Source organism: Salvelinus namaycush, chromosome 16 (genome assembly GCF_016432855.1).
Source record: "Salvelinus namaycush isolate Seneca chromosome 16, SaNama_1.0, whole genome shotgun sequence".
NCBI lineage: Eukaryota > Metazoa > Chordata > Actinopteri > Salmoniformes > Salmonidae > Salvelinus > Salvelinus namaycush.
The window spans coordinates 22,848,034-22,874,021 of record NC_052322.1 but is presented as its reverse complement, the minus strand read 5'-3'; the positions used below and the strand labels follow the sequence as shown (position 1 = coordinate 22,874,021).

At 42.0% G+C, this 25,988-nt stretch overlaps 1 protein-coding gene across 1 annotated transcript in view; it reads left to right on the top strand.

The window, feature by feature from the left end:
* The first annotated feature begins 10,832 nt into the window (after window positions 1–10,832).
* Window positions 10,833–25,988, top strand: part of LOC120061195 (signal peptide, CUB and EGF-like domain-containing protein 3) — a 111,918-nt gene continuing 96,762 nt past the window's right edge. The window contains exon 1 of the mRNA XM_039010808.1: window positions 10,833–11,174. Coding sequence (XP_038866736.1) covers window positions 11,069–11,174 — 106 coding nt within the window. The 5' untranslated portion in view covers window positions 10,833–11,068. The remainder of the gene's footprint in view (window positions 11,175–25,988) is intronic.

Genomic DNA, 25,988 nt, shown 5'->3' with positions numbered 1-25,988 from the left:
TCAGGAAGTCCAGGACCCAGTTGTACATGGTGGGGTTCAGACCCAGGGCCACAAGCTTAATGATGAGCTTGTAGGGTACTATGGTGTTGAATGCTGAGCTATAGTCAATAAACAGAATTCTTACATAGGTATTCCTCTTGTCCAGATGGGATAGGGCAGTGTGCAGAGTGATACCGATTGCATTGTCTGTGGATCTATTGGGGGCGGTAAGCAAATTGAAGCTGGTCAATTTGGCCTACCACTGTTGTGTTGTCAGCAAACTTGATGATTTAGTTGGAGACATGCGTGGCCACGCAGTCATGGGTGAACAGGGAGTACAGGAGGGGGGCGATTACTTCATTTGTGGATCTGTTAAGGTAATATGCAAATTGTAGTGGGTCTAGGGTGTCGGGTAAGAGGGAGGTGATATGATCCTTAACTAGCCTCTCAAAACACTTCATGATTATAAAGGAGGGCTATGGGGTGATAGTCATTCCTGTGTACAGGAACAATGGTGGACATCTTGAAGCAAGTGGGGACAACAGACTGGCATAGGGAAGGTAACTTAACTAAATGAATATGTCCCTAATATGAATATGTCCCTGAAAACTCCAGCAAGCTGGTTTGCACCGGTTTGTGTCAAGAACTGCAATACGGCTGGGTTTTTCACGCTGAACAGTTTCCCATGTGTATCTATCAAGAATGGTCCACCACCTAAAGGACATCCAGCCAACTTGACACAACTGTGGGAATGCTTTCAACACCTTGTAGAGTCCATGCCCTGACGAATTTAGGCTGTTCTGAAGGCAAAAAGGGGGTGGGTGCTACTTAATATTAGGAAGGTGTTCTTAATATTTTGTACACCCAGTGTATACATTCATAAGGTATCATTGTTTTTCATTTGTTTGACATGTTTTCTAAATGGCTACTGCGATTGAGAGAGCCAATGAGAAGAGCACAGACATTTGTCATAGGGCATGTTCAGCAACATTTTGGAACGTTCAGATAGAAATATACTATCAATGTAGAATATGCATCTCTGACATGTAGAAGAAGGAATCACGTCGGCTCTATTTATGGTATTTCTATCTGCAACGTTCAAGAACGTTTAGCAGTGAACATGACCATAAACAAGTGGTCACCTTCAGAGCTTGTGTGAGCACAATGTTGCCACTAGAGGGCAGTCCAGGGTTGTGCTGGATAGATGTGTAGTTAGGCAGCCGTCTGCGTGAGCCTATGCAGACTTGTCTCTCCTCACAGCTGCTGTATATGCAGACAGGCACAGTGAGAGACTACAGAGCGGTGTGGTAATTGCAGTCATGATTGAGGCTGTAACCTATTGTTCTACTTTTTGATTATTATTTGTGTACTTGTTCAACATTTTTGCGAGAATGTTAGGAGCTAGTAACACAACCATTTTACTGCACTCGTTTTAATATCTGCTGAACTGTGTACACGTCCAGTAAACTTTGATTTGTGTTATATTATTATGCATCATGTGATGATGGAAGACAACATACTGTTTACAGACCACTTTCATTGGACTGCTGGTGTTGTCCTAACTTTGATGTGCAGTCTGGTTAGGACCATTGGAATAAAGTGTTAGGAAGGCCTCCAAAGGTTTCCACTACAGTGTGTGATCCACTATGATCTTTTAAGTGTGGAAGATGATGATTAGTCCAGCCACAGCCTACCACTCACTTAACTGTTGCATTTAGTGGGACCATGTCTATGTTCCTTCAGACCTACAGTGGCAAGAAAAATGATGTGAACCCTTTGGAAATATCTGGATTTCTGCATAAATTGGTCATAAAATTTGTTCTGATATTCATCTAAGTCACAGCAATAGACAAACACAGTCTGCTTAAACTAATAAAACACAAACAATTATACGTTTTCATGTCTTTATTGAACACATTGTGTAAACATTCACAGTGCAGGGTGGGAAAAGTATGTGAACCCTTGAATGTAATAACTGGTTGACCCTCCTTTGGCAGCAGTAACCTCAACCAAACGTTTTCTGTAGTTGCGGATCAGACCTGCACAGTGGTCAGGAGGAATTTTGGACCATTCCTCTTTACAAAACTGTTTCAGTTCAACAATATTCTTGGGATGTCTGGTGTGAACTGCTCTTTTGAGGTCATGTCACAGCATCTCAAATCGGGTTGAGGTCAGGACTCTGACTGGGCCACTCCAGAAGTCGTATTTTCTTCTGTTGAAGCCATTCTGTTGTTGCATTCCCCAACTTCTGTTGAGCTTCAATTGGAGGACAGCTAGCCTAACATTCTACTGCAAAATGTCTTGATAAACTTGAGAATTCATTTTTCCGTCGATGATAGCAAGCTGTCCAGGCCCTGAGGCAGCAAAGCAGCCCCAAACATGATGCTCCCTCCACCATACTTTACAGTTGGGATGAGGTTTTGATGTTGGTGTGCTGTGCCTTTTTTTCCCCACACATCGGGTTGTGTGTTCCTTCCAAACAACTCAACTGTAGTTTCATCTGTCCACAGAATATTTTGCGAGTAGCGCTGTGGAACATCCAGGTGCACTTTTGCAAACTTCAGACTTGCAGCAATGTTTTTTTTGGACAGCAGTGGCTTCTTCCTTGGTGTCCTCCCATGAACACTATTCTTGTTTAGTATCCTAGACTCGTCAACAGAGATGTTAGCATGTTCCAGAGATTTCTGGAAGTCTTTAGCTGACACTCTAGGATTCTTCTTAACCTCATTGAGCATTCTGCACTGTGCTCTTGCAGTCATCTTTGCAGGACGGCCACACCTAGGGAGAGTAGCAAAATGCTGAACTTTCTCCATTTATAGACAATTTGTCTTACCGTGGACTGATGAACATCAAGGCTTTCAGAGATACTTTTGTAACCCTTTCCAGCTTTATGCAAGTAGACAATTCTTAATCTTAGGTCTTCTGAGATCTCTTTTGTTCGAGACATGGTTCACATCAGGCAATGCTTCTTGTGAATAGCAAACTCAAATTTTGTGAGGTTTTTTTATAGGGCAAGGCAGCACTAACCAACATCTCCAATCTCGTCTCATTGATTGGACTCCAGGTTAGCTGACACCTGACTCCAATTAGCTTTTGGAGAAGTCATTAGCCTAGGGGTTCACATACTTTTCCCAACCTACACTGTGAATGTTTAAATTATGTATTCAATATAGACAAGAAAAATACAATACTTTGTGTGTTATTAGTTTAAGCACACTATGTTTGTCTATTGTTGTGACTTAGATGAAGATCAGATCAAATTTGATGACCAATTTATGCAGAAATCCAGGTAATTCCAAAGGGCTCACATACTTTTTCTTGCCACTGTATGTTCCCTGGGTCCCATGTTCCCTCAGCCCTATGTTCCCTCAACCTATGTTTACATTGCCCTATGATCCCTGGGCCCTATGTTCCATCAACCTATGTTCCCTTGGCCCTATGTTCCCTTGGCCCTATGTTCCCTCAGCCCTATGTTTCCTCGGCCCAATAATCCCTCAGCCCTATGTTCCCTCAACCCATGTTGCATCAGCCCTATGTGCACTCTGCCTTATGTTCCATCAACCTTATACTTTTTACACCTTTGATGTTGGTTGGTTTTGGTAAGTTGATCCACTGTTGCATGATGGAACAGAGACGAGCAGAATTTTTGTTACATGTTTTTGAAATACGTATTTCAATTACTTTTGAGTATTTTTTCAATTGTTTGTCACTGGCCTGAACTCAAATGCAATATATTTTGTAATAACGCAATTTAAAAATACAAAATACTTTTCTATACTCTTTTTTATTAGCGGCTCACAATTTTGTGGCCCCATATCACCCCAAATTTACTGCATGGTGTCAGAAGTGTGATGGCAATATGGTGTGATAAAAGCGTCTGCTAAATGACGAAAATGTTATGTGAAAATGAACTCTTTCAAAGCATACTGGGTATTATTTGAATCTTCTCTGTCCACAAAAAAGGCCACATTTGATTACAATACAAATTATTTGGACAATAAGCAGTTGTGCCAATTTTGACTGAAATGTATTAAGTTGATACTGAGGGAACATAGGGCCCAGGGAACATAGGGCCCAGGGAACAAAGGGCCCAGGGAACATAGGGTCCAGGGAACATAGGGCCCAGGGAACAAAGGGCCCAGGGAACATAGGGTCCAGGGAACATAGGGTCCAGGGAACATAGGGCCCAGGGAACAAAGGGCCCAGGGAACATAGGGTCCAGGGAACATAGGGCCCAGGGAACAAAGGGCCCAGGGAACATAGGGTCCAGGGAACATAGGGTCCAGGGAACATAGGGCCCAGGGAACAAAGGTCCCAGGGAACATAAGGTGGACCCCCGTTTAGCTGCCTGTTGTCATCTGTATTAATTTCAGGCAAGCAGACCAAACAGACTTCAAAACAAACTGATGGGCTTTACCGTCATCCTCTTTCATAACCCCCTGTAAGATGTTCATAATGACCTAATTGCTTCGTTTCAGACAGGATTATGCTGCATATGGTGTGGATTTAATGAGGATTTATTTTTGTATTTTCTATTGTTGCCAAGGAATGACGTGATGTGAGCACCTTCATCCAAAAACAAAAACTACGGGAGACAGTCTGCAACGTTGCTCTCTCATAGGAAAGAATGCTCCTAGTTAGTGTCAGACTTATATTTATATAATATCATTAGAATTCTCTGTTCGCGAGAGGGAAATAATTAAGTTTTAACAGCTTTCTCTTTGGCGATAACACAGAGCAATAAATGAGCAATGAATGAATGACTAATGCAGACTAATGCAATTTCCATTTTGTGTTTTATGTATTTCATATTCCATACAGTTCATCATGAGCCATTAAGTCATTCATTTTGTACAGAATGTTAGTAATTTGTAACTCACTAATAAGAGGAATTGCCTCCAGTTAACAGTATGAATGTTGAACTGTTGAATTGTGTTTTCTTCCCCTTGTATCAAATTGAACCTGCTTCCACTGGAGGTTTGAAATGAAGTATTTTGCTTGGGCCCTGGCAACAGTGCAGCGAGGCAGGCTGGATAACAATAACCAATTTGTTTTGCCCTGAAAAGTGTAACCTTGGCTGACCCAGGGTGACCCAGAGAGCTCAGAGTGGCGTGGTCGTTTTGATCTCTTTCAGAGGAAATCATTTATTTTCTCCAGAGTAAAAGAAAAAGTGTTAGGACTGGTCCTGGCCTGTGGTACTTAGTCTGAATGTTTTGTAAACTATTACTCAACAAAGCATCAACTGTGCAGTCATATTTGATCTAGTCTGTTTGCTTGTCAAGGTAAAGTTATAGGAATCAGACATAGATTTATTTTCACGTAACATTTCTTAAAAAGATCGAACATGTGTCTAGTCTACAAGTTCTATGTTAATCTAGCATAAGTATCCTTTTCTACTTTGTGAAAATACAAACCTCCAGATTTATGACGTTCCTCTAGACCTTGTCAGATGCTGACTGGGATAAAGGCATAAACCATGTTGGCGTACGGCTACACATTGAGGTCATGGTCTTCTATGTCGGTTGCTGTCTTGGGCGGTCGGTCGTCCTTTGACTATATCTGTGTGGGAGGTTGCCAGATCTCTTCCTCTGACTGTACTTGTGTCGGTGGTTGCCAGATCTCATCTTCTGACTGTACCTGTGTGGGAGGTTGCCAGATCTCATCTTCTGACTGTACCTGTGTGGGTTGCCAGGTCTGTCTAAGGCTGGATCTTAGATGATCATAGGGGGATTAGTGCAGATGCTCTGTACAGTAAAGCCACTGTTGAGTGTGCAGCTACCCAGCCCAGTTAGCTCATTCAAACAGGTCACCATCTGAACATGTGGGAGGCATCTCCATTATCCTACCTGCCTAGTCATCTACAGACTTGTGATTGTATATGCGCAGACAGATAATAGTTAAGTACAACTGTAAAAGTTGATGACATAATAGCATGATATGACAATAATGGCTTTAGTAATGTGAGCACTCATACATTTAAGAAGGATTTAGCAGGATTAGGCATATCCTTTGGTTTTCCTGTCTGCAGTTACCTGTCCCTTATTGCGCATGCACACACGCACACACACACACAGACACACACACACACACGTCAATCATGATGCACATCTTATCCACCCCTCCCCTCCCCTCCACTCTCATCTACATGATAAGACTAGCTCACACACTATCTACTCTGCACTGGAAAACAAGAACCTCATCAACCATAGCCTTAGAGCATAGTAATGTCATTCACTCATGCTAACGTTCCAACTCATCTAACCCTCTAACCCTCATCTAACTCAAATCAAATCAAATTGTATTTGTCACACACATGGTTAGCAGATGTTAATGCGAGTGTAGCGAAATGCTTGTGCTTCTAGTTCCGACAATGCAGTAATAACCAACAAGTAATCTAACCTAACAATTTCACAACAACTACCTTATACACACAAGTGTAAAGGGATGAAGAATATGTACTTAAAAATATATGAATGAGTGATGGTACAGAACGGCATAGGCAAGATGCAGTAGATGGTATCGAGTACAGTATATACATATGAGATGAGTAATGTAGGGTATGTAAACATATAAAAGTGGCATTGTTTAAAGTGGCTAGTGATACATGTATTACATAAAGATGGCACGATGCAGTAGATGATATAGAGTACAGTATATACATATGAGATGAGTAATGTAGGGTATGTAAACATTATATTAAGTGGCAACCCTCATCTAACACACATCTCTGAGAAAACAACAGGAGTGTGTTTTATTTCAGCTAGTCTCATAATGTTCCTTAGATTAGAACCATTCACATTCTTGCATGCATAGTAATACTGTATCCTTGCCTACCTGCTGACCAACCAGAGAAGGCCAGTCTCTCTCTCTCTCTCGTGGTGCCAGCGCCTGGGGCTGTGGTCAGGTGAATTCCTGGGGCCAGCCCACAATGTTCTCTGGGTTGCCAGTGCTGAAATGTGGTGTGAAACTCCCCCATCTGATCCCCTGTGGAGTTGGCATGGTCAATGCCCAGAGACCCTGCTGGGCCTGTGGTGGTGACTGAAACCTAGCCGGTGTTGCCTGGAGGGGAAAAGAGAGAGAGGGAATGAGCTGGGCACCATCTCGGTCCTGTGTGGCTCAAGCACTTGCAACATCAGGTTTGTGGGTTCGTTTTCCACTGGGGCCACCCACACAAAATGTATGTTGCTTTGGATACATGTAAAATGGTGTGGTAGAGTCCCATTGCCGAAGTATATGATGCCATTTGGTTGCATAGTGGGGCTGTGTGCTTATCTAATAGGAGAAGCCTGTATTGCAGCCTGCAGCTGTATTTTCTCACTCTCTTTCTTTACCCTTTCCTTTTCCTCCGGATTCACAGTTTAACTGAAGTCCTTTCATGACGACTAGGGTCATAAATTAAACATTACCTGGGCTTCCCCTATGTGTCTGTTCAAGTAAAAATAGCCCAATTTGTGTGTAGAGTGATGCCCATGCACACCGCTAGGCCCTTAATGAAGTAAGTGTTACTGCCGTACCCATTTGAAAAACTATGCTGATGCTTATGCAACTCTTACAGCTCCCAGGCTCCCCTGCCACGGTGGCCTGACTTTCTCTGGCTCCCCAGTGACTCTCAGTTCATCTGGTGGTATAAGGGCTCACAATTACCTGGAGATTTGGGTTTGGGACATTTCCATATTTCTTCTGAAGGATGTTATTATAATTACACAGGCCAGGCTGACAGACTTCACAGTTTGGATATAAATGGTCATTACTATGAATCCTTTCAAATGATGTCTGTTACAAGCCAGGAGGGATTTATTTTAAAGGGCATTTTTATACTTTGTCTGATTACTCCTGGTTATAAATACAACTCATTAAGATTCATGAAATGAAGGTTCACGACAGAAGAGTAGTGCCCATGGTGATTCTAAATCAGATGAAATTCCAACACATCCTCAGATTTAAGAAAAAGTGTATGATCGGGCTTTATTTTACCACCCAAATGTTAATAAGGAGCATTAGACATTCCCAGAAAGTGGCTTCCACCCTGCAAGGTAAAAACACTTCAAAGATTAAACCTGGGTAAACCTCTGTTTCTCTGTACCTTTGAACTCTTGAAGGTTTCAATTCTATCAGCCACAGAGATATCCATCTTTATGGACAAGCTTTTATCAGATTGCCTTCTAAATGTTCATAGTTGAATGATTTGGAGATAACAATTCAATCTTAATGCGAGACCATAATTACACTTTTGATTGAAGAGAAATAACACAGAGGAGCTATGGAACATAATTATAGAGCATTATCTGTCTCAAAACATACATCTAAACATAAATGCATCAGCACAGTAGATTAAATCCTAGAGGAAAGAGAATATAATACGCATTTCTTCTGTCTGATACTGATGCCGTGCTGAATCTAATCACCATGTTCCAAAAGCCAAGGTGTGAAAAAGTGGCTCTCTTTTTAGGCTTTTGTTCCAGGTAACGTGGGAAGGAAGGAACAGATAGTTAGTGCTTTGATTCAAGCACATTTCAAGTCTCATTGTTACGTATTTGTGTTTAGAGATAGGTGAAGGAGTCAAGCGCAGGAGAGCAGAGATGTCCAAGTAGCGTCTTTTAATAGGCAAGTCCACAACAAAAAGGTCAGGTACAATACCAAATAAACACCCTCGACCAAAGAGAACACAGTTACTCACGGAAGGAGGAAAAACAACGCTCCTTAAACTTATACACACTCGGTATAATACGTGAACATAACTAAGGCACAACCTCAACGAGCAACATGACACAAATAATCCCGCACAAACCTAAGCAGGCAACAGGGGTAATTATACACACAGAAATTAAAGCAAATGAAACCAGGTGTGAAAGAACCAAAGACAAAACAAACGGAAAAGGAAAAATGGATCGGTGATGGCTAGTAGGCCGGCGACGCCGACCGCCGAGCACCGCCCGAACAGGGAGAGGAACCACCTTCGGTGGAAGTCGTGACACTCATTCCCAGTAGGCCCTCACTGCTAATGGTGTATAAAGCACATGATCAGTGATACAGTGTTCTGGAGGAGAGTGGAAAAGCAAACTGTCTTCTTTACCCTCTTTCAAGTTGAAAAGCAGCCATGGTATAATGAAAGAACAGGAACATGCTGATTCCTGTTTGTGTTTCCTTTTGTTCGGCTTTTATTGATTCTTGAAAAGAGAAAAGGAGGAAGTAGAGGCTGTAACACAAATACATATTAAATATGGGACAATATCCTCTGGAGGAGGAAAACAGAGTCCTGCTGTGAATTGAAAGTAAATGTATCGTTTGAGGGATGTTACAGGCAGGTGACGTGAAGTTCAGACTGCTTGGCGATATCCCTTTGTCACGACTTCCGCCGAAGTCGGTCCCTCTCCTTGTTCGGGCGGCGTTTGGCGGTCGACGTCACCGGCCTTCTAGCCATCGCCGATCCACTATTCATTTTCCATTTGTTTTGTCTTTGTTTTACACACCTGGTTTCAATTCCCCAATTACTTGTTCATTATTTAACCCTCTGTTCCCCCATGTTTTTTTTGTGAGTGATTGTTTGTATGTATACGGTCCGTTATTGTGGGCTAGTTTATTGTGTTGTATTTATTGATTCCTTGAGTAAATTACGTTCCTTACTCATTTCTGCTGTCCTGCGCCTGACTCCTCCACACCAGCTACACACAGGCTTTCACACCCTTGCTGTCTCTCAGAAGATGTGAAAACCTTTTTGTGAGCTGGGGCCAGGGCAATGTAATATTTTTCTGTGTCTATACCTTGTGTACTTCGGCTGTCCCCATAGGAAAACCCTTTTCGGTTCCAGGTAGAACCCTTTTTGATCTAGGTATAACTCTTTTGGGTTCCATGTAGAGCTCTCTGGGGAAAAGGTTCTACATGGAACCCAATAGGGTTCTACTTGGAACCCTAAGGGTTCTAAACGGAAGACAAATTGGACAGGGTACAAACTAATTTCAAAAAGGAGTATGTATAGGCTTGAATAATAATATCTAGATCAAGAAGGTCATGATAATAGCGATAATGTTACAACAGACTTGTGGGGGCACAAAGATATGGGGAAGATGTGACAATTAAACTGAATTTTCTAAAGGCTATTGCTCAATAGCATGGTGTTTGCAAAGCAGTGCGCTATGATTGCTCTCTGGATCTCTTAGAATGTGATTGGCTCATGGCTTTTTCTTTGGAGCTTGTGTTGGATTGACAGCCTACAACAACTACATTAAGCTATTAGATATCATCAAATCAAATTCTGATGACTGCTGGAGAAAATAATAGTTCCGAATAATTGACTTGGCAAAAAGGATGATACTTTAGTAGACCTATGAGAGCCAATCATGGGAGACGGTGCAAGCGCAGTGGCTACAAGTCGCTATAACGAACCTACTACTTACTGTAGAGTGGCTACAACCTGTGCAATGTGAATGGGGTGCTACAGTATCAACTGCACTTTTGCATATTTGTAAATCACTGTATCTCTCTCTTGGAGGTTTAGAGTATTTTTCCCTCGCGCAACGCTCATTTCCCTTGTCAATGAATGAGAAAAGTGGCCTACTTGATGGTGGTGGTGTGGCGCGCAGTCCATTGTTTGCACATGGTCCCCGAGTCTGACCTCTCAACCACGGAAGCCGTCTCCATGGCAACCCCCGACTACGGTCCAACCAGCAGCTGATTGTAAATTCCTGCAGAATAAGAAATCCTTGCAAGTAGTTGGAGAAAGAGAGAGAGCGCGTGAGGGAGAGCAGGAGCAATGCGCGTATCGTAATCTCTCCTCCCCCTTCTCCTCTCCGCTCCGCTCCATCTCTCTCAACCCTCTCTCTCCCTCTCTCTTATATTGAAATTGTCCAGTGTAGAACATGATCACAGAACACCGCTTCAGTATTGCTGCACATTGTCGGGCATTTCGCAAAAGCCGATCACTTGAAACAGAATAAGCAGACATAAAGGAAAGGACTTCAGAGTCCCACATTATATTTTTAAAGGTGGACCAACACTTTAAAAAAAAGATCGTCCGTTTGCGCGTGTTGAGCGTTGCAACCTAGCTAGGTGTTTAATAACTATAACAGTCTAACTACAGTATCAAGTAGCTATGCATATGCACGTTATAATGCGCGCGAGCATTGGATTAGTCGGTTTGTGTCTGGTCGCCTTTGTCCAAAAGCCAGCTCGCGCTTCAGGAAGCAAATCCACTCAAGGTACGTTTTCCCATCAAAATACCTTTATTCCTTCAAGCTTTATTTTTCTGGAGCGTAGTAGCCTAACCCTAGCCTATGCTATTGTGATTTAGTGCAGATATCACTACCTCAATTTGCAGTGCATGGTGAATATGTATGCTAATACCTGACCAATTTCTAATTAAGTTACAAATGAGTTAGCCGTTAAAGATTACACACGCACACACACACACACACACCAATAACTTCAACATAAAAAAAATAAGTATGGCTCATTAATCCTACTCAAAATTATATGAAGGTTATGATTTAAAAGAAGAGGCACACTGGTGAAGAACATTTAAAACTATTTTAGTAGGCTAATGCAAAAAAAATGTGTATTCTAAGTTCTACCTAGGAAATTCCACTCTGTTTAAATATTGTTTTAGCACTGGCATTTGTCAATACTGTTACAGAGATATAAAGTATTCTGGGAATTTCACCAACTACAGTACTCAATTATTCTCACATTGCATGCCCAGACTATATTTGTCTCTCCACAATGGTTAAGCTACTGCTGCACTTTTCTGAGACTTTGGCACAACATTGTCAAATTAACCTGTTTTATAGGTCTGATTTAAAACTGTTAATACATGTTTAAATCTCCCTGACACTCCTATTCTCTAACCATGAAGAATAACTGGTGACACTTCAAACCGCAACAACAACAACAGTGTGAACAGAACAGGTTTGTTGTGAACTTCATGAGCAGAGGAGTGGTTAATGAAAGAAAGACCATCAGGAGGTATTTGACACTACCAGGGCAAGTATTTGACACTACTCTGTAACACTCACATGGAGCGATAGGGCTCTCTCTCAAAGCCTCCACTGAGCTAGGCTACAGTACTGCACCCAGTTTGGTTCCATAGCTTGCCTTCTCTTTCTGATTTATCACACACTGTGCCTGAAGAGTTTAAGGTGATACAACTCTAAATCCGCATCAAGTGTTCAAACTCCAAATATGACGATGGTTATCAGAATTAGGGCATTGAAAGCCAATGAAAATGCATGCATGATGCATGTCATTGGACAACATTTTACTTGCAGTAATAAAAGTAATCCATTCACACAATAAAAGGACTGAAATATGTTGCTGCCTGGGTGCCGTTTTCTTATCCATGTACTATTTCCCCTATTCTGCCTGTTTCTCTCTTGAAAAAATAAATACTAATAAGGATAATAAGTTTGTCAATCTGTAGCCACATTTTGTTACGTTACAGCCTTATTCTAAAATTGATTAAATACAACTTTTTCCTCTTCAATCTACACACAATACCCCATAATGACGAAGCGAAAACAGGTTTAGATGTATTTTTTTATGTATTACAAATAAAAAATACCTTATTTACATTAGTATTCAGACTCTTTGCTATGAGACTCGAAATTGAGCACAGGTGCATCCTGTTTCCATTGATCATCCTTGAGATGTTTCTACAACTTGATTGGAGTCCACCTGTGGTAAATTCAATTGATTGGACATTATTTGGAAAGGCACACACCTGTCTATATAACGTCCCACAGTTGACAGTGCATGTCAGAGAAAAAACCATGAGGTCAAAGGAATTGTCCATAGAGTGCCAAGACAGGATTGTGTCAAGGCTCAGGTCTGGGGAAGAGCACCAAAAAAATGCAGCATTGAAGGTCCCCAAGAACACAGTGGCCTCCATCATTTTTAAAGTTTGGAACCACCAAGACTCTTCCTCCAGCTGGCCGCCCGGCCAAACTGAGCAATTGGGGGAGGAGGTCCTTGGTCAGGGAGGTGACCAAGAACGCAATGGTCACTCTGACAGAGCTCCAGAGTTCCTCTGTGGAGATGGGAGAACCTTCCAGAAGGACAACCATCTCTGCAGCACTCCACCAATCAGGTCTTTATGGTAGAGTGGCCGTAAGAAAGCCATTTTGCAGTAAAAGGCACATGACAGCCCGCTTGGAGTTTGCCAAAAGGCACAAAAAGGACTCTCAGACCATGAGAAACAAGATTCTCTGGTCTGATGAAACCAAGATTGAACTATTTGGTCTGAATGCCAAGTGTCACATCTGGAGGAAACCTGGCACCATCCCTATGGTGAAGCATGGTTGTGGCAGCAACATGCAGTGGGGATGTTCTTCAGCAGTAGGGACTGGAAGAATAGTCAGTATCGAGGGAAATATGAACGGAGCAAAGTACAGAGAGATCCTTGATGAAAACATGCTCCAGAGCTCTCAGGACCTGAAGGTTCACCTTCCAAAAGGACAATTACACTAAGCACACAGCCAAGACAACGTATGAGTGGCTTCAGGACAAGCCAGAGCCCAGACTTGAACCCGATCGAACATCTCTGGAGAGACCTGAAAATAGCTGTGCAGCAACGCTCCCCATCCAACCTGACAGAGCTTGAGAGGATCTGCAGAGAAGAATTGGAGAAACTGCCCAAATACAAATGTGCTAAGCTTGTTGCGTCATACCCAAGAAGATTCAAGGCTGTAATCGTTGTTAAAGGTGCTTCAACAAAGTACTGAGTAAAGGGTCTGAATAGTTATGTAAATATGATATTTCAGTTTTTTATTTTTAATACATTTGCAAACATTTCTAAAAACCTGTTTTTGCTTTGTCATTATGGGCTATTGTATGTAGATTGATGAGGGAAAAAAACAATTGAATCCATTTTAGAATAAAGCTGTAACGTAACAAAATGTGGAAAAAGTCAAGGGGTCTGAATACTTTCCGAATGTACTGTATATATGCAAGGGACAGAGCACAGCACAGTGTGTGTGGGCAAGCCTCAGCAGCTTTGCTTGTTTTTGGTGATGTTTCACACGCAGAGACACAAAAAGACATCTCTCTGCCTATAGGCAAGGAGTGAAGGGGGAGGGGGAGTGACTATTTTGCATCCTGGGTGGTCTGCCCCCACTTGTGGGAAAGCCCAATATTTACATTTTGCAATTAGAATGACTTTTTTCTCACTTAATTTTCCACAACATCGATTACACACTCCCTTATCTTGTGGAATGTTACCAGAACAGTGTTGTCACTAAGTAATGGCATGCACCTGTTTGTAGCCTAGGTGACAAGCAGCACCACCATCATAGCCTGGCATTGGTTCTAGAAATGTGTCTGTCAGTCTACTATTGATAAGATATGGCACAGCACAGTCTAAGCTTTTTGGCATGAGAAGTCTGAAGCGCAGGTGGAAATGTGTTAGTATAGTATGTGCCAAACTAAGCATGGCCTGATAGTGATCATGTGTTGTTCATGTTCATGGACATATCTTTTTGATGGATCCTGGTTGTTGAGAGTAATATTTAATGCAATGGATTGAAAAATACAAATGCAGTAATGAGAATGGACTCTGTGAAAACAGAAATCTTAAAACTGGGAAGATAGTCTAAGAATAATGTGCAGTTAGTAATATTTTAATATTATGGCTTTTTATCTTTAGACATTTAGAAGAGAGAGAGAGAGATGCTGATAAAAAAATAAGCACAATTTGTCAGCTCAATATTTATTTAACACAGATGTTGGCGACAAGCCTCTTTGTCCTTCATCAATGTCAGCTTAATTACAGGTCTGCCTTCAGGCCATCAATCGTTATCTCATCTAAAAAGAGAAATGGAACAAAGGAGTGATGCGGAGGATGTGGTGAAGTAGAGGTAGAAAAAGAGGGAGATGAAGAAGGGAAATTGGATAGATTAGAGGAGCAGGCTGAGAGCGAGAGAGAAAGAAAAAAAGGGAAAGAGTGAAGGGCCTTGGACGACAAGGCTAATCACTGAGCCTTTGAGCTGAGCTCAAGTCGAAAGCTCCTGGCTAGCTAATACAGTGCCAAGGCAACTGTTGGTGAGGTTCTGACATGCTGTGGTGCGGTGCAGAGCGGGGACTTTGTTGGTTGTAACCTCTGCTGGTTTAACCTGGGGGTCTCTCTGGCAGGCAGGGGCAGCAGCCCTCAGCCGTGAGCCCTGGGTCTGGCCACGATGTGGGAACCAACCAGCCCTAGCCTGGAGGGAACGACTCAGTAAAATGAGGCCCGAGGGAGGGAGGCCTACCTAGAAGTGTTGTGTCTTCCACAAAGAAGGGAATGGAAGGAAGGCCAAAGGGGCCCCCCTTTTATTTTTCTCTCTCCTCTTTGTTTGCTTTGTCTTCTTTCTCTTTCCTTTATACTTAATGAAGTAGCCATGTATTTTTCCACCGTCTGTCATAGGCAATGTCTGTGTGTGTTAAAGGCATCCACAAACTCTTGTAAATGGGGATCCCATTCCTCACTTTTGTTATCCTCTGGTTTAAAATATTTAAACCTGTCCATTCCTCATACATTCGCTGTCAAGATGTTGATAGGTTTGCTTTGCTTTTTGTCAGCAAAGGTTGCAGGCATTTACCTGTGAAAGTCAAAGCTGTACAATTAATGAAGATGTCAAATACCGACATCTCTTGTGATCTATTAGTAATGGTTCCTGGTAACCACATATGAAGCCACATGAAAAGATCTGCAAACATATTTTCTTCCTGCTCATCTTTCTGAGCTTAGACCACCCTAGGAACACCACAGAAGAAGAATGCAACTCTTGTGGAGACAGCATTCTGTTCTCTGTGAATGTGATCATCGTGGACCATGGCCAGTCCTTTCTCACCACTTCCCAATCGTATTGGAACAACACTTCGATACACTTTTCTCATCACATTCACTCTGTTAGGTGCTGTTTCTGTGCTTCATGCATTGCTCTAGACAGCAGTGGTATTTGTTGTGCTATTACATTACTGTTATCTACTCACAGGGTGGATATGTGCCTTAAATCATACTGATGCAAAAGTTCCTTTCTGTTTGCCAAATCCATTTGGCATATGGATTTGACACACAGAACACTTTGTCTTTATTATTTACTCAATATAGCTCCAGGTCACATGGTTGAATTGAGGTTGAATAGATGTTCTCTTGAGATACTGTCCTTTTCTTCTTGTTAATCTATACATCACCATGCCTGTGGAAGTCTGTCAGGGTCATTGATCTTCATGAGTGTAGAGCAGACAAACAGTTAAGCCGTGCTTTCCCACCCAGAGAATGGATACTCCGATACAATCTTCCTGAGAAGTGGTGCTCCAATACCACTGTACATGTTGTTACAGAGCAGTTGTGTGAAAGGAGGGAGATCATAATCTTCCTGAGAAGTGGTGCTCCAATACCACTGTACATGTTGTTACAGAGCAGTTGTGTGAAAGGAGGGAGATCACAATCTTCCTGAGAAGTGGTGCTCCAATACCACTGTACATGTTGTTACAGAGCAGTTGTGTGAAAGGAGGGAGATCATAATCTTCCTGAGAAGTGGTGCTCCAATACCACTGTACATGTTGTTACAGAGCAGTTGTGTGAAAGGAGGGAGATCATAATCTGTGCAGTGCTGTTGAGTAGTTGAAACCATTGATGACAGTTCCGTCCAAGACAAATATACTTAATGAATAGTGAAAATAGCTTTGATCTTTAAAGTGGTGAGGTTAAGACAAGTATAGACCTGATACTAGTTTAGTTTGCATTTTGATATACTGTATTTACCCACTAAGTGCATTTACAGGAAATGTGCTTTCCCCACTTGACTGCCTTTTACAGTATAGTGCCTGGTGTATAGTAATGAGAAAGTTTTCAGTATTCAGAGGTATAGATTGGCCTATTTATTCATAATGAATAAGTGAAGAGGTATGCATGCAACTAATTGAACACAATCTTATATTGAGTGATTCCAAATGAAACCAGGAAGGATTGTTGACATATATTTAACAGCTGTATCTAAAAGCATAATTGAGAAATAATTAATCAAAATTGGCATATTTATGACATTTTGGCCTTACCCAGGGCTCCTTTAACCTCTCTAGGCTAGGTGGGACGGTATAGCGTCCCACCTGACCAACATCCAGTGAAAGTGCAGGGCGCCAAATACAAACTACAGAATTGTAAATATTTAACATTCTTGAAAATACACATGCAATATGTCAAAATAAAGCTTAACTTCTTGTTAATCCAGCCGCGGTGTCAGATTTCAAAAATACTTTTCGGCGAAAGCAAACCATGCCATTATCTGAGGACAGCGCCCCACCATACAAATGCATAACAATCATTTTCAACCAGGCAGGTGGCGACACAAAAGTCAGAAATAACGATATAATTCATGCCTTACCTTTGAAGATCTTCTTCGGTTGGCACTCCAATATGTCCCAGAAACATCACAAATGGTCCTTTTGTTCGATAAACTCCTTTTTTATATCCCCAAAATGTCTATTTATTTGGCACGTTTGATTCAGAAAAACACCGGTTCCAACCGGCCCAATATGACTACAAATTATCTAATAAGTTACCTGTAAACTTTGTCCAAACATTTCAAACAACTTTCCTAATCCGCCCTTAGGTATCCTAAAACGTAAATAATCGATCAAATTTAAGACGGAATATACTGTGTTCAATAGTGGATAAAATCAAAGTGGAGCGAGCTACAGGTCTTGCGCCCCAAACAAAAGAGTCCACTTGGCTTGACACTCATTCTGAATAGCCGTACTTCTTAATTTCTCAAAGGAAAAACATCAACCAATTTCTAAAGACTGTTGACATCTAGTGGAAGCCATAGGAACTGCAACCAGGTGCCTCATAAATCTAGTTTACCATAGAAAACCAATTGAAAACACAGTGAACTAAAAAAAAAACTATTCCTGGATGGTTTGTCCTCGGGGTTTCGCCAAATAAGTTCTGTTATACTCACAGCCATAATTTTAACAGTTTTAGAAACTTTAGAGTGTTTTCTATTATATGCATATCCTAGCTTCTGGGCCTGCGTAGCAGGCAGTTTACTTTGGGCACGCTTTTCATCCGGACGTCAAAATACCGCCCCCTATCCCAAAGAAGTTTTAAGAGTCCTAAATGTTTAAAATGTAGGTACTACAAAGCTAAAATTGGTGCCATATGAAGCATCACCATATGCTGTGTAATATGAGTAGAATGTTAATAAAAAATATTGATAATAATAAATAAATGAATATTGATTTTTTTTCAAATGAATATTGAAAAACTAAATTTTTTGATTTATCAAATTCTTCAATATATAGTTGAACATAATATACTCTACAGGCATATCAAAGTTCCAGATTGAGATTGTTGCTTTGTAGCACCGACAGATGAAACATTATGGAGTCTTAAAGGAGGCCTGGGTAAGGCCAAAATATCCTAAATAAGCCAACTTTGAAATATTATTTCTCAATTATACTTTTAGATTCAAATATATGTCAACAATCCTTCGTCCAAAGGAATGTGAAAATCCCCCAAATCATGGTATTTTTTGTCCTGTTTTCATATGGAATCACTTTTCTATGTTTATTGCCTATGGGGTTATTGTTTATAAGTTGCTGTTTGACAGATGTTCTAGAGGGGTATACTGTAGTCAGAGCATGGTAGAGATCCACATAGTCAGCCAGTTATCATGCATGCATGTTTACAGCCATGTGTAAAAGCTGGGTTGTCTGGTACAGGCCATTACCCAGAGCAGTACAGTAGCCCCAGCACTGGTCAGTCACTCACTTTTATCCTGGCTACTGGAATTTAAAACCAATACATTTTATTTTTCCAACAGTGTGTCAAAGATTCAGAGTCAGGCCAAGGGAAATACTGTAAGGCATCCCTATTCTTTCTCTGTAACGGATCCACTCTTGGTTACTAAAGAGTTAATGTCCGAAGCGTTTGTGGCAAATTAATAGATCTGGCCTGGGTAGTGGGTCTGGCCGGGGTGTTGGGTCTGGCCTGGGTGATGGGCCTGGCCTGGGTGATGGGGAGTTTTATTAGTCTGATCCTCTGGGTAAAATATTTTGTTGTTGTGTTGAGTTCAAGAAAAACACAGGCTCTGTTTGCTTGAAGGTGTTTGTTACACTATAGATTGTTTAAAAAAAAACAATGCTTGGGGTAGCCAGAGAAAACGGTTTTCCATTTGACAGTGCTGTCAGACACGGGTTGAATTATATTGCAGAATATGGTGCTCTGAAAAATAAATATGTATCTAAAGTTATTTAGCTTTAATTTTTGAAAAGCCTTCTGGAGTCGATTTGGGGGTTTGACTGAAGTAGTGGTATTTCTGGCTCCTGCCTTAGTAACTAAGCATTGTTTTGACATGTCCGATTGAGTCTGCAGGTTTGGGTCGTCATGGGGCATTCAGAACCTGCCTATGGCTGCAGACATCATACGTACCTGCCCAGTGCACAGGGGAAGCAATCAGTCTTTTTCTAACACGCCTCTTAACTCTGTCATGGCACCTTTTCTTCTCCCCTGGAGCAGAGAAACCTCTATATCAGCACCCAGCAGATAAACCCCACAGTGACCAGCGTTCCAGCACTCGTAGTCTCAATTAGATGGTCTTAATGCTGACAGAGGAGGTAGCCTCCACATGGACAGGATAGGAGGAGTGAATCTCCTCTTGAAACAGACTGAAATCTTGGACCAATGATGTCTCATACTCTCAGAAAACCTACATGATATTTTACCTTTCCCTTCCTACACACATAGACAAACACATGAAAACACCAACATTAACTGACAAGATTACACACAACACATACATGAAGACACACAAGTCCAAACAATGAGGCCAGACTCAGGCTGTTCCTCCACACGCTCCCTGACTGAGACCCCTAGCTCTTAGAAGCCCATTTATTTATTGGGCCGTAATGTAAACAGTGTGCTCCAAATGAGGCTTGTAATACATTTCCTTTGCACTTTGGTGGGACGTCTGATAGCTCTCTCTCTCTCTCTCTCTCTCTCTCTCTCTCTCTCTCTCTCTCTCTCTCTCTCTCTCTCTCTCTCTCTCTCTCTCTCTCTCTCTCTCTCACCCTCTCTCTATCACCCTCTCTCTCTCTCTTTATTTCTCTATCTCTCTGTACCCTTTGTTCTCTGTGTGGATGCGGAGGCGCTGCGTTCCCATTGGTTAGTGGGAGGATAAAGAGCAGAGTTGATGGTACACTGAACCCAACCCAAGCCACTCTACAACTCCCTCTCAAAGTGCTGAGAGCTCCAGCATGGACAGGGGAGAGCTTCCAAGGCACTGGAGGGCCGGCCTGTCCATCCCCAGTTAGGAGCCGACAGCTGGGGCTGCTCTCAGATCATTAATCCCACCATTTGTTTTTCTTTTCCATGACTCACTGATTGGCAATGGTGTGATCCAGGACCAGAAGTAAGTGTCTGCTCTGTGGGATTGTCTGCTTTAGTTCTCTGTTCTTTCCACTGCTGAGGCTCAACATGGTTTGAGTGGAGAGGAGAAGAGAGCCTAGCTGCCATTGTCCCAGACCGTTCCTCCTCCTCCTCCTCCTCCTCCTCCTCCTCCTCCTCCTCCTCCTCACACCACTCCATCCTGAGACCCCTTTGGCCTGGCCTAATAATGCAACTGCGCCTCTTTTTGAGTTTTGGGGTCAGTGAGGGACGTCTGTAGACTGGTCTGTGATGGTCAGTCAGTCAGTGTTGTTGGATGGGGGTTGGGGGGGGCAGAAAGAGCCTTGTTTACAGACTGCTTGTGTTTACATTCCTTGAGGCTAGAGCCAGCTTTGGGGACTGCTGTAAATGAAAGGAAATGCTCTTATTCTGCTTAGTAATGGAAAAACCCAACACATCAAGGACTGTTTAGAACAAAAAAAACTAATTTATTTGGTGAGGTACATGGGGTTTAGCTGAAGCTTTTTGGGGCTGAAAGGACCGGTGTGATGTCACTGATGAAACAGATACTTCCTTGGTGAGTAGTGCTGAGCGATTAACCAACATTTATTTTTGGGGGAGGTTATTAAACAACTAATTGACCAATGTCGGTTCAATTACTTGAATGTTTTTTGTGTGGCCCCAACGCTGTTTCTCTAAAGAGAAATCAAATCATTCACTGGAGAAATCAACTCAAGAACTATGTGGGACGCTGTGCTGAAGGGAGTTGTAGTTTTCATTAAGCAAATATTCAACCTAGTTCAGTGCAGAAATGTTATAATTCCTCTCTCTAGCAAAGAGGGATACACTTTTACGCCTGCTACGTACAGTTAGATACACACAGGCCGCATAGACCGCATGAGAGAGGAATGTACACAACACAATGTCGAGAGAGAGGGATGGAGACAGTTTGTGAAAGTATGCCGTATCTTCTTTGAAGAACTAGTAAAAGGATTTCGTCAGATAGCTCTGCAGCTAGTTAAATAGGATGACTAAAGAGAGAGCAATATGGGAAGTACCGAGATAACGTTGTCTGGCTGTTTGACTGCTACTGCCTGAGCAGAGATGAGATGATGACCTTAAGGAATTCAAAATAATAAAGTCATCATATAAAAACTAAGTAATATACACAACTGAAATATTGTATTATTTCATTGTAATGTCTATCCAATGTGGACCTGACAGAGACAATGGAATATTTTCAATATTTTGGTAATTGAATGTTCACTATTTTTGGCTTTGGAATTTCCATTAAAAAGCACAAAAATAATTTGTACGTTATTATTTTATAATGCATTTAATGTTTAAAAAAATGATTGAAACCGTAATTGAAAACCGTGCTTTAAAAAAGATATATAAGCGAAACCAAACCGACCTAGAAAAGCACTAATCGCTCAGGACAATTGGTGAGAGGAGTCATAGGAAAAGCTGGGATCTTCTCAAATTGAGGATGATTGTAGAAAGGTATCCCAGAATGTTAACACTTGATATACACTGAGTGTACAAAACATTAGAAACACCTACTCTTTCCATGACATAGACTGACCAGGTGAAAGCTATGATCTCTTATTGATGTCACCTGTTAAATCCACTTCAGTCAGTATAGATGAAGGGGAGGAGACAGGTTAAAGAATGATTTTTGAGCCTTGAGACAATTGATCGATGGATTGTGTGTGTGCCATTCAGAGGGTGAATGGGCAAGACAAAGATTTAAGTGCCTTTGAATGGGGTATGGGGGTAGGTGCCAGGTGCACCGGTTTGAGTGTGTCAAGAACTGCAACACTGCTGGATTTTTCACGCTAAGCAGTTTCCCATGTGTATCAAAAAGGGTCCACCACCCAAAAGACATTCAGCCAACTTGACAACATGGGTCAACATGGGCCAGCATCCCTGTGGAACGCTTTCGACCTCTTGTAGAGTCAATGCCCCAACGAATTGAGACTGTTCTGAGGCCAAAGGGGGGTGCAACTCAATATTAGGAAAGTGTTCCTAATGTTTTGCCCACTCAGTGTATAAAACCTATAACTAGAAGTCTAGATGTGATGACATGCTTTTTGTTTGACTCCTATCCGGTAAGAGCATAGTCTTGTTAGGAGGTGCCAGACGTTGCACTACCAGACGTTAGGAGGTGCCAGACGTTGCACTACCAGACGTTAGGAGGTGCCAGACGTTGCACTACCAGACGTTAGGAGGTGCCAGACGTTGCACTACCAGACGTTAGGAGGTGCCAGACGTTTGGCAACCATTATCTTTCATATACTACTCTAAGATTGCCATTTTTCAATTTACCTTTTATTTTATCCTTAGTAGTTTGATGTGTGTTGGAGTTGTAGTAGGAGGAGCCAGATGGACTGTCTCCCATTGCAATTCTGTTCTTGTGAAACAGAGATATCTAATGAATGTAATATGTCAAAATTAACTATTGTTCCGTATAGTGTTTGTCTCTAATGACACTCTTATGATGCCATTAGAATAAGTATTTCACTCCTCTGCTATTACCTCCTTGAGCTGTATATTTCAGATAAGAACTGCCATGCTCTACTCTGCATCTCACTCACACACAGAGAGCCATTCACTTTATGCCTCATAGTTTCACAGGAAGCAGCTAAAAATATCGGACTAACACTTCTGCTGTAATTGCTATGTTTCCCTCTTTATAGTAGGTGCTGTATCTTGCTAAAGCAGCCGCCAATGAATGTAATTGCTGTGTGCACAGGGGAGAGTGTCATGTCATTTAGCTCTGGCTGTATAAATAATAAGGTATATAACAGCACTAAGTACCACCCTCCTCGTATATAAAATGAAATGTTATAGAGCTAGAGGCCAAAAAACATGAAGAGTTGGTAAATTGAGTACATATGCCACAATCGAAGAAACGGTGCTTATACCTTGTGAATGAATTACTTGTATCCTTCAAAAAGTTGGATGCATTGTTATCATGTATGCAAATGTAACAGTTTTGCTTCCGTCCCTCTCCTCGCCCCTACCTGGGCTCGAACCAGGGACCCTCTGCACACATCGACAACAGCCACCCTCGAAGCATCGTTACCCATCGCGCCACAAAAGCCTCGGCTCTTGCAGAGCAAGGGGAACAACTACTTCAGGTCTCAGAGCGATTGACATCACCGATTGAAACACTATTAGCGCGCACCACCGCTAACTAGCTAGCCATTTCACATTGGTTACACAAAATTCTAGGAAATATGTATGCGATATTTGTATTTATTTTTTATTTCACCTTTATTTAACCAGGTAGGCTAGTTGAGAACAAGTTCTCATTTACAACTGCGACCTGGCCAAGAAAAAGCAAAGCAGTGCTACACAAACAACAACACAGAGTTACACATGGAATAAACAAGCGTATAGTCAATAACACAATAGAAAAAAGAAAGTCTATGTACAGTGTGTGCAAATGGCATGAGGAGTTAAGACAATAAATAGGCCAGAGTAGCGATGTAATTACAATTTAGCAAATTAACACTGGATTGATAGATGTGCAGATGATGATGTGCAAGTAGAAATACTGGTGTGCAAAAGAGCTGCAAAATAAATAAAAACAATATGGGGATGAGGTAGGTAGATTGGATGGGCTATTTACAGATGGGCTATGTACAGCTGCAGCGATCGATTAGCTGCTCAGATAGCTGATGTTTAAAGTTAGTGAGGGAAATATAAGTCTCCAGCTTCAGCGATTTTTGCAATTCGTTCCAGTCATTGGCAGCAGAGAACTGGAAGGAAAGGCGGCCAAAGGAGGTGTTGGCTTTGGGGATGACCAGTGAGATATACCTGCTGGAGCGCGTGCTATGAGTGGGTGTTGTTATTGTGACCAGTAAGCTGAGATAAGGCGGAGCTTTACCTAGCAAAAACTTATAGATGACCTGGAGCCAGTGTGTCTGGCAACGAATATGTAGCGAGGGCCAGCCGACGAGAGCATACAGGTCACAGTGGTGGGTGGTGTATGGGGCTTTGGTGACAAAACGGATGGCACTGTGATAGACTGCATCCAGTTTGCAGAGTAGAGTGTTGGAGGCTATTTTGTAGATGACATCGCCGAAGTCGAAGATCCGTAGGATGGTCAGTTTTACGAGGGTATGTTTGGCGGTGTGAGTGTAGGAGGCTTTGTTGCGAAATAGGAAGCCGATTCTAGATTTAATTTTGGATTGGAGATATTTATTATGAGTCTGGAAGGAGAGTTTACAGTCTAGGCAGACACCTAGGTATTTGTAGTTGTTCACATATTCTAAGTCGGAACCGTCCAGAGTAGTGATGCTAGTCGGGCGGGCGGGTGCGGGCAGCGAATGGTTGAAAAGCATGCATTTCGTTTTACTAGCATTTAAGAGCAGTTGGAGGCCACGGAAGGACTGTTGTATGGCATTGAAGCTCGTTTGGAGGTTTGTTAACACAGTGTCCAAAGAAGGGCCAGATGTATACAGAATGGTATCATCTGCGTAGAGGTGGATCAGGGAATCACCCGCAGCAAGAGCGGCCCGAGAATTGAGTCGGCCCGAGAATTGAACCCTGTGGTACCCCCATAGAGACTGCCAGAGGTCCGGACAACAGGCCCTCCGATTTGACACACTGAACTCTGTCTGGGAAGTAGTTGGTGAACCAGGCGAGGCAGTCAGTTGAGAAACCAAGGCTGTTGAGTCTTCCGATAAGAATACAGTGATTGACAGAGTCAAAAGCCTTGGCCAGGTCGATGTAGACGGCTACACAGTACTGTCTTTTATCGATGGTGGTTATGATATCGTTTAGGACCTTGAGCGTGGCAGAGGTGCATCCGTGACTAGCTCGAAAACTGGATTGCACAGCGGAGAAGGTACGGTGGGATTCAAAATGGTCAGTGATCTGTTTATTGACTTGGCTTTCGAAGACTTTAGAAAGGCAGGGCAGGATGGATATAGGTCTGTAACAGTTTGGGTTTAGAGTGTCACCCCCTTTGAAGAGGGGGATGACCGCGGCAGCTTTCCAATCTTTAGGGATCTCGAACGATACGAAAGAGAGGTTGAACAGACTGGTAATAGTAGAAGTAGAAAGTTAGAATGTTCTCTCAATGCATCTCCAAGCACTGATGTCTCTAAGCAACACATGCTGAGCAAGGACATTATATCTATTCAGACTTTTAATGATCTTAGTTCTTCAGTAGAGAGGCACACATTAATGCACTCCCAGGCCTTATGAGAGCTATACTGTTCTAGTATAACATTTACATTTTAGTCATTTAGCAGACACTGTTATCCAGAGCGACAGCCAGGAGTAATTAGGGTTAAATGCCTTGCTCAAGGACATATCGACAGATTTTTCACCTAGTTGGACTCAATAATTCAAACCAGCAACCTTTTGTTTACAGGACCAATGCTCTTAACCAGTACCTGCAGCCCATAACATGAGCTTGAGTTGCCCTGCATGTCACAATATAAGATCCAAGTCATGAGTCAACATGCTGCCTTGTGAGCATCCTATTGGGGTTCATTCGGAATTTCTGAATTTAATTAAATTCAAACCATTAATTGAAATTAACATTTGAATTGGCCACACCCCACAGGAAGTAGAAGGAAAAAGGAAGTAGAATTGAATTCATACCAATTCAATGACATTCAACTGAGACAAATAACAT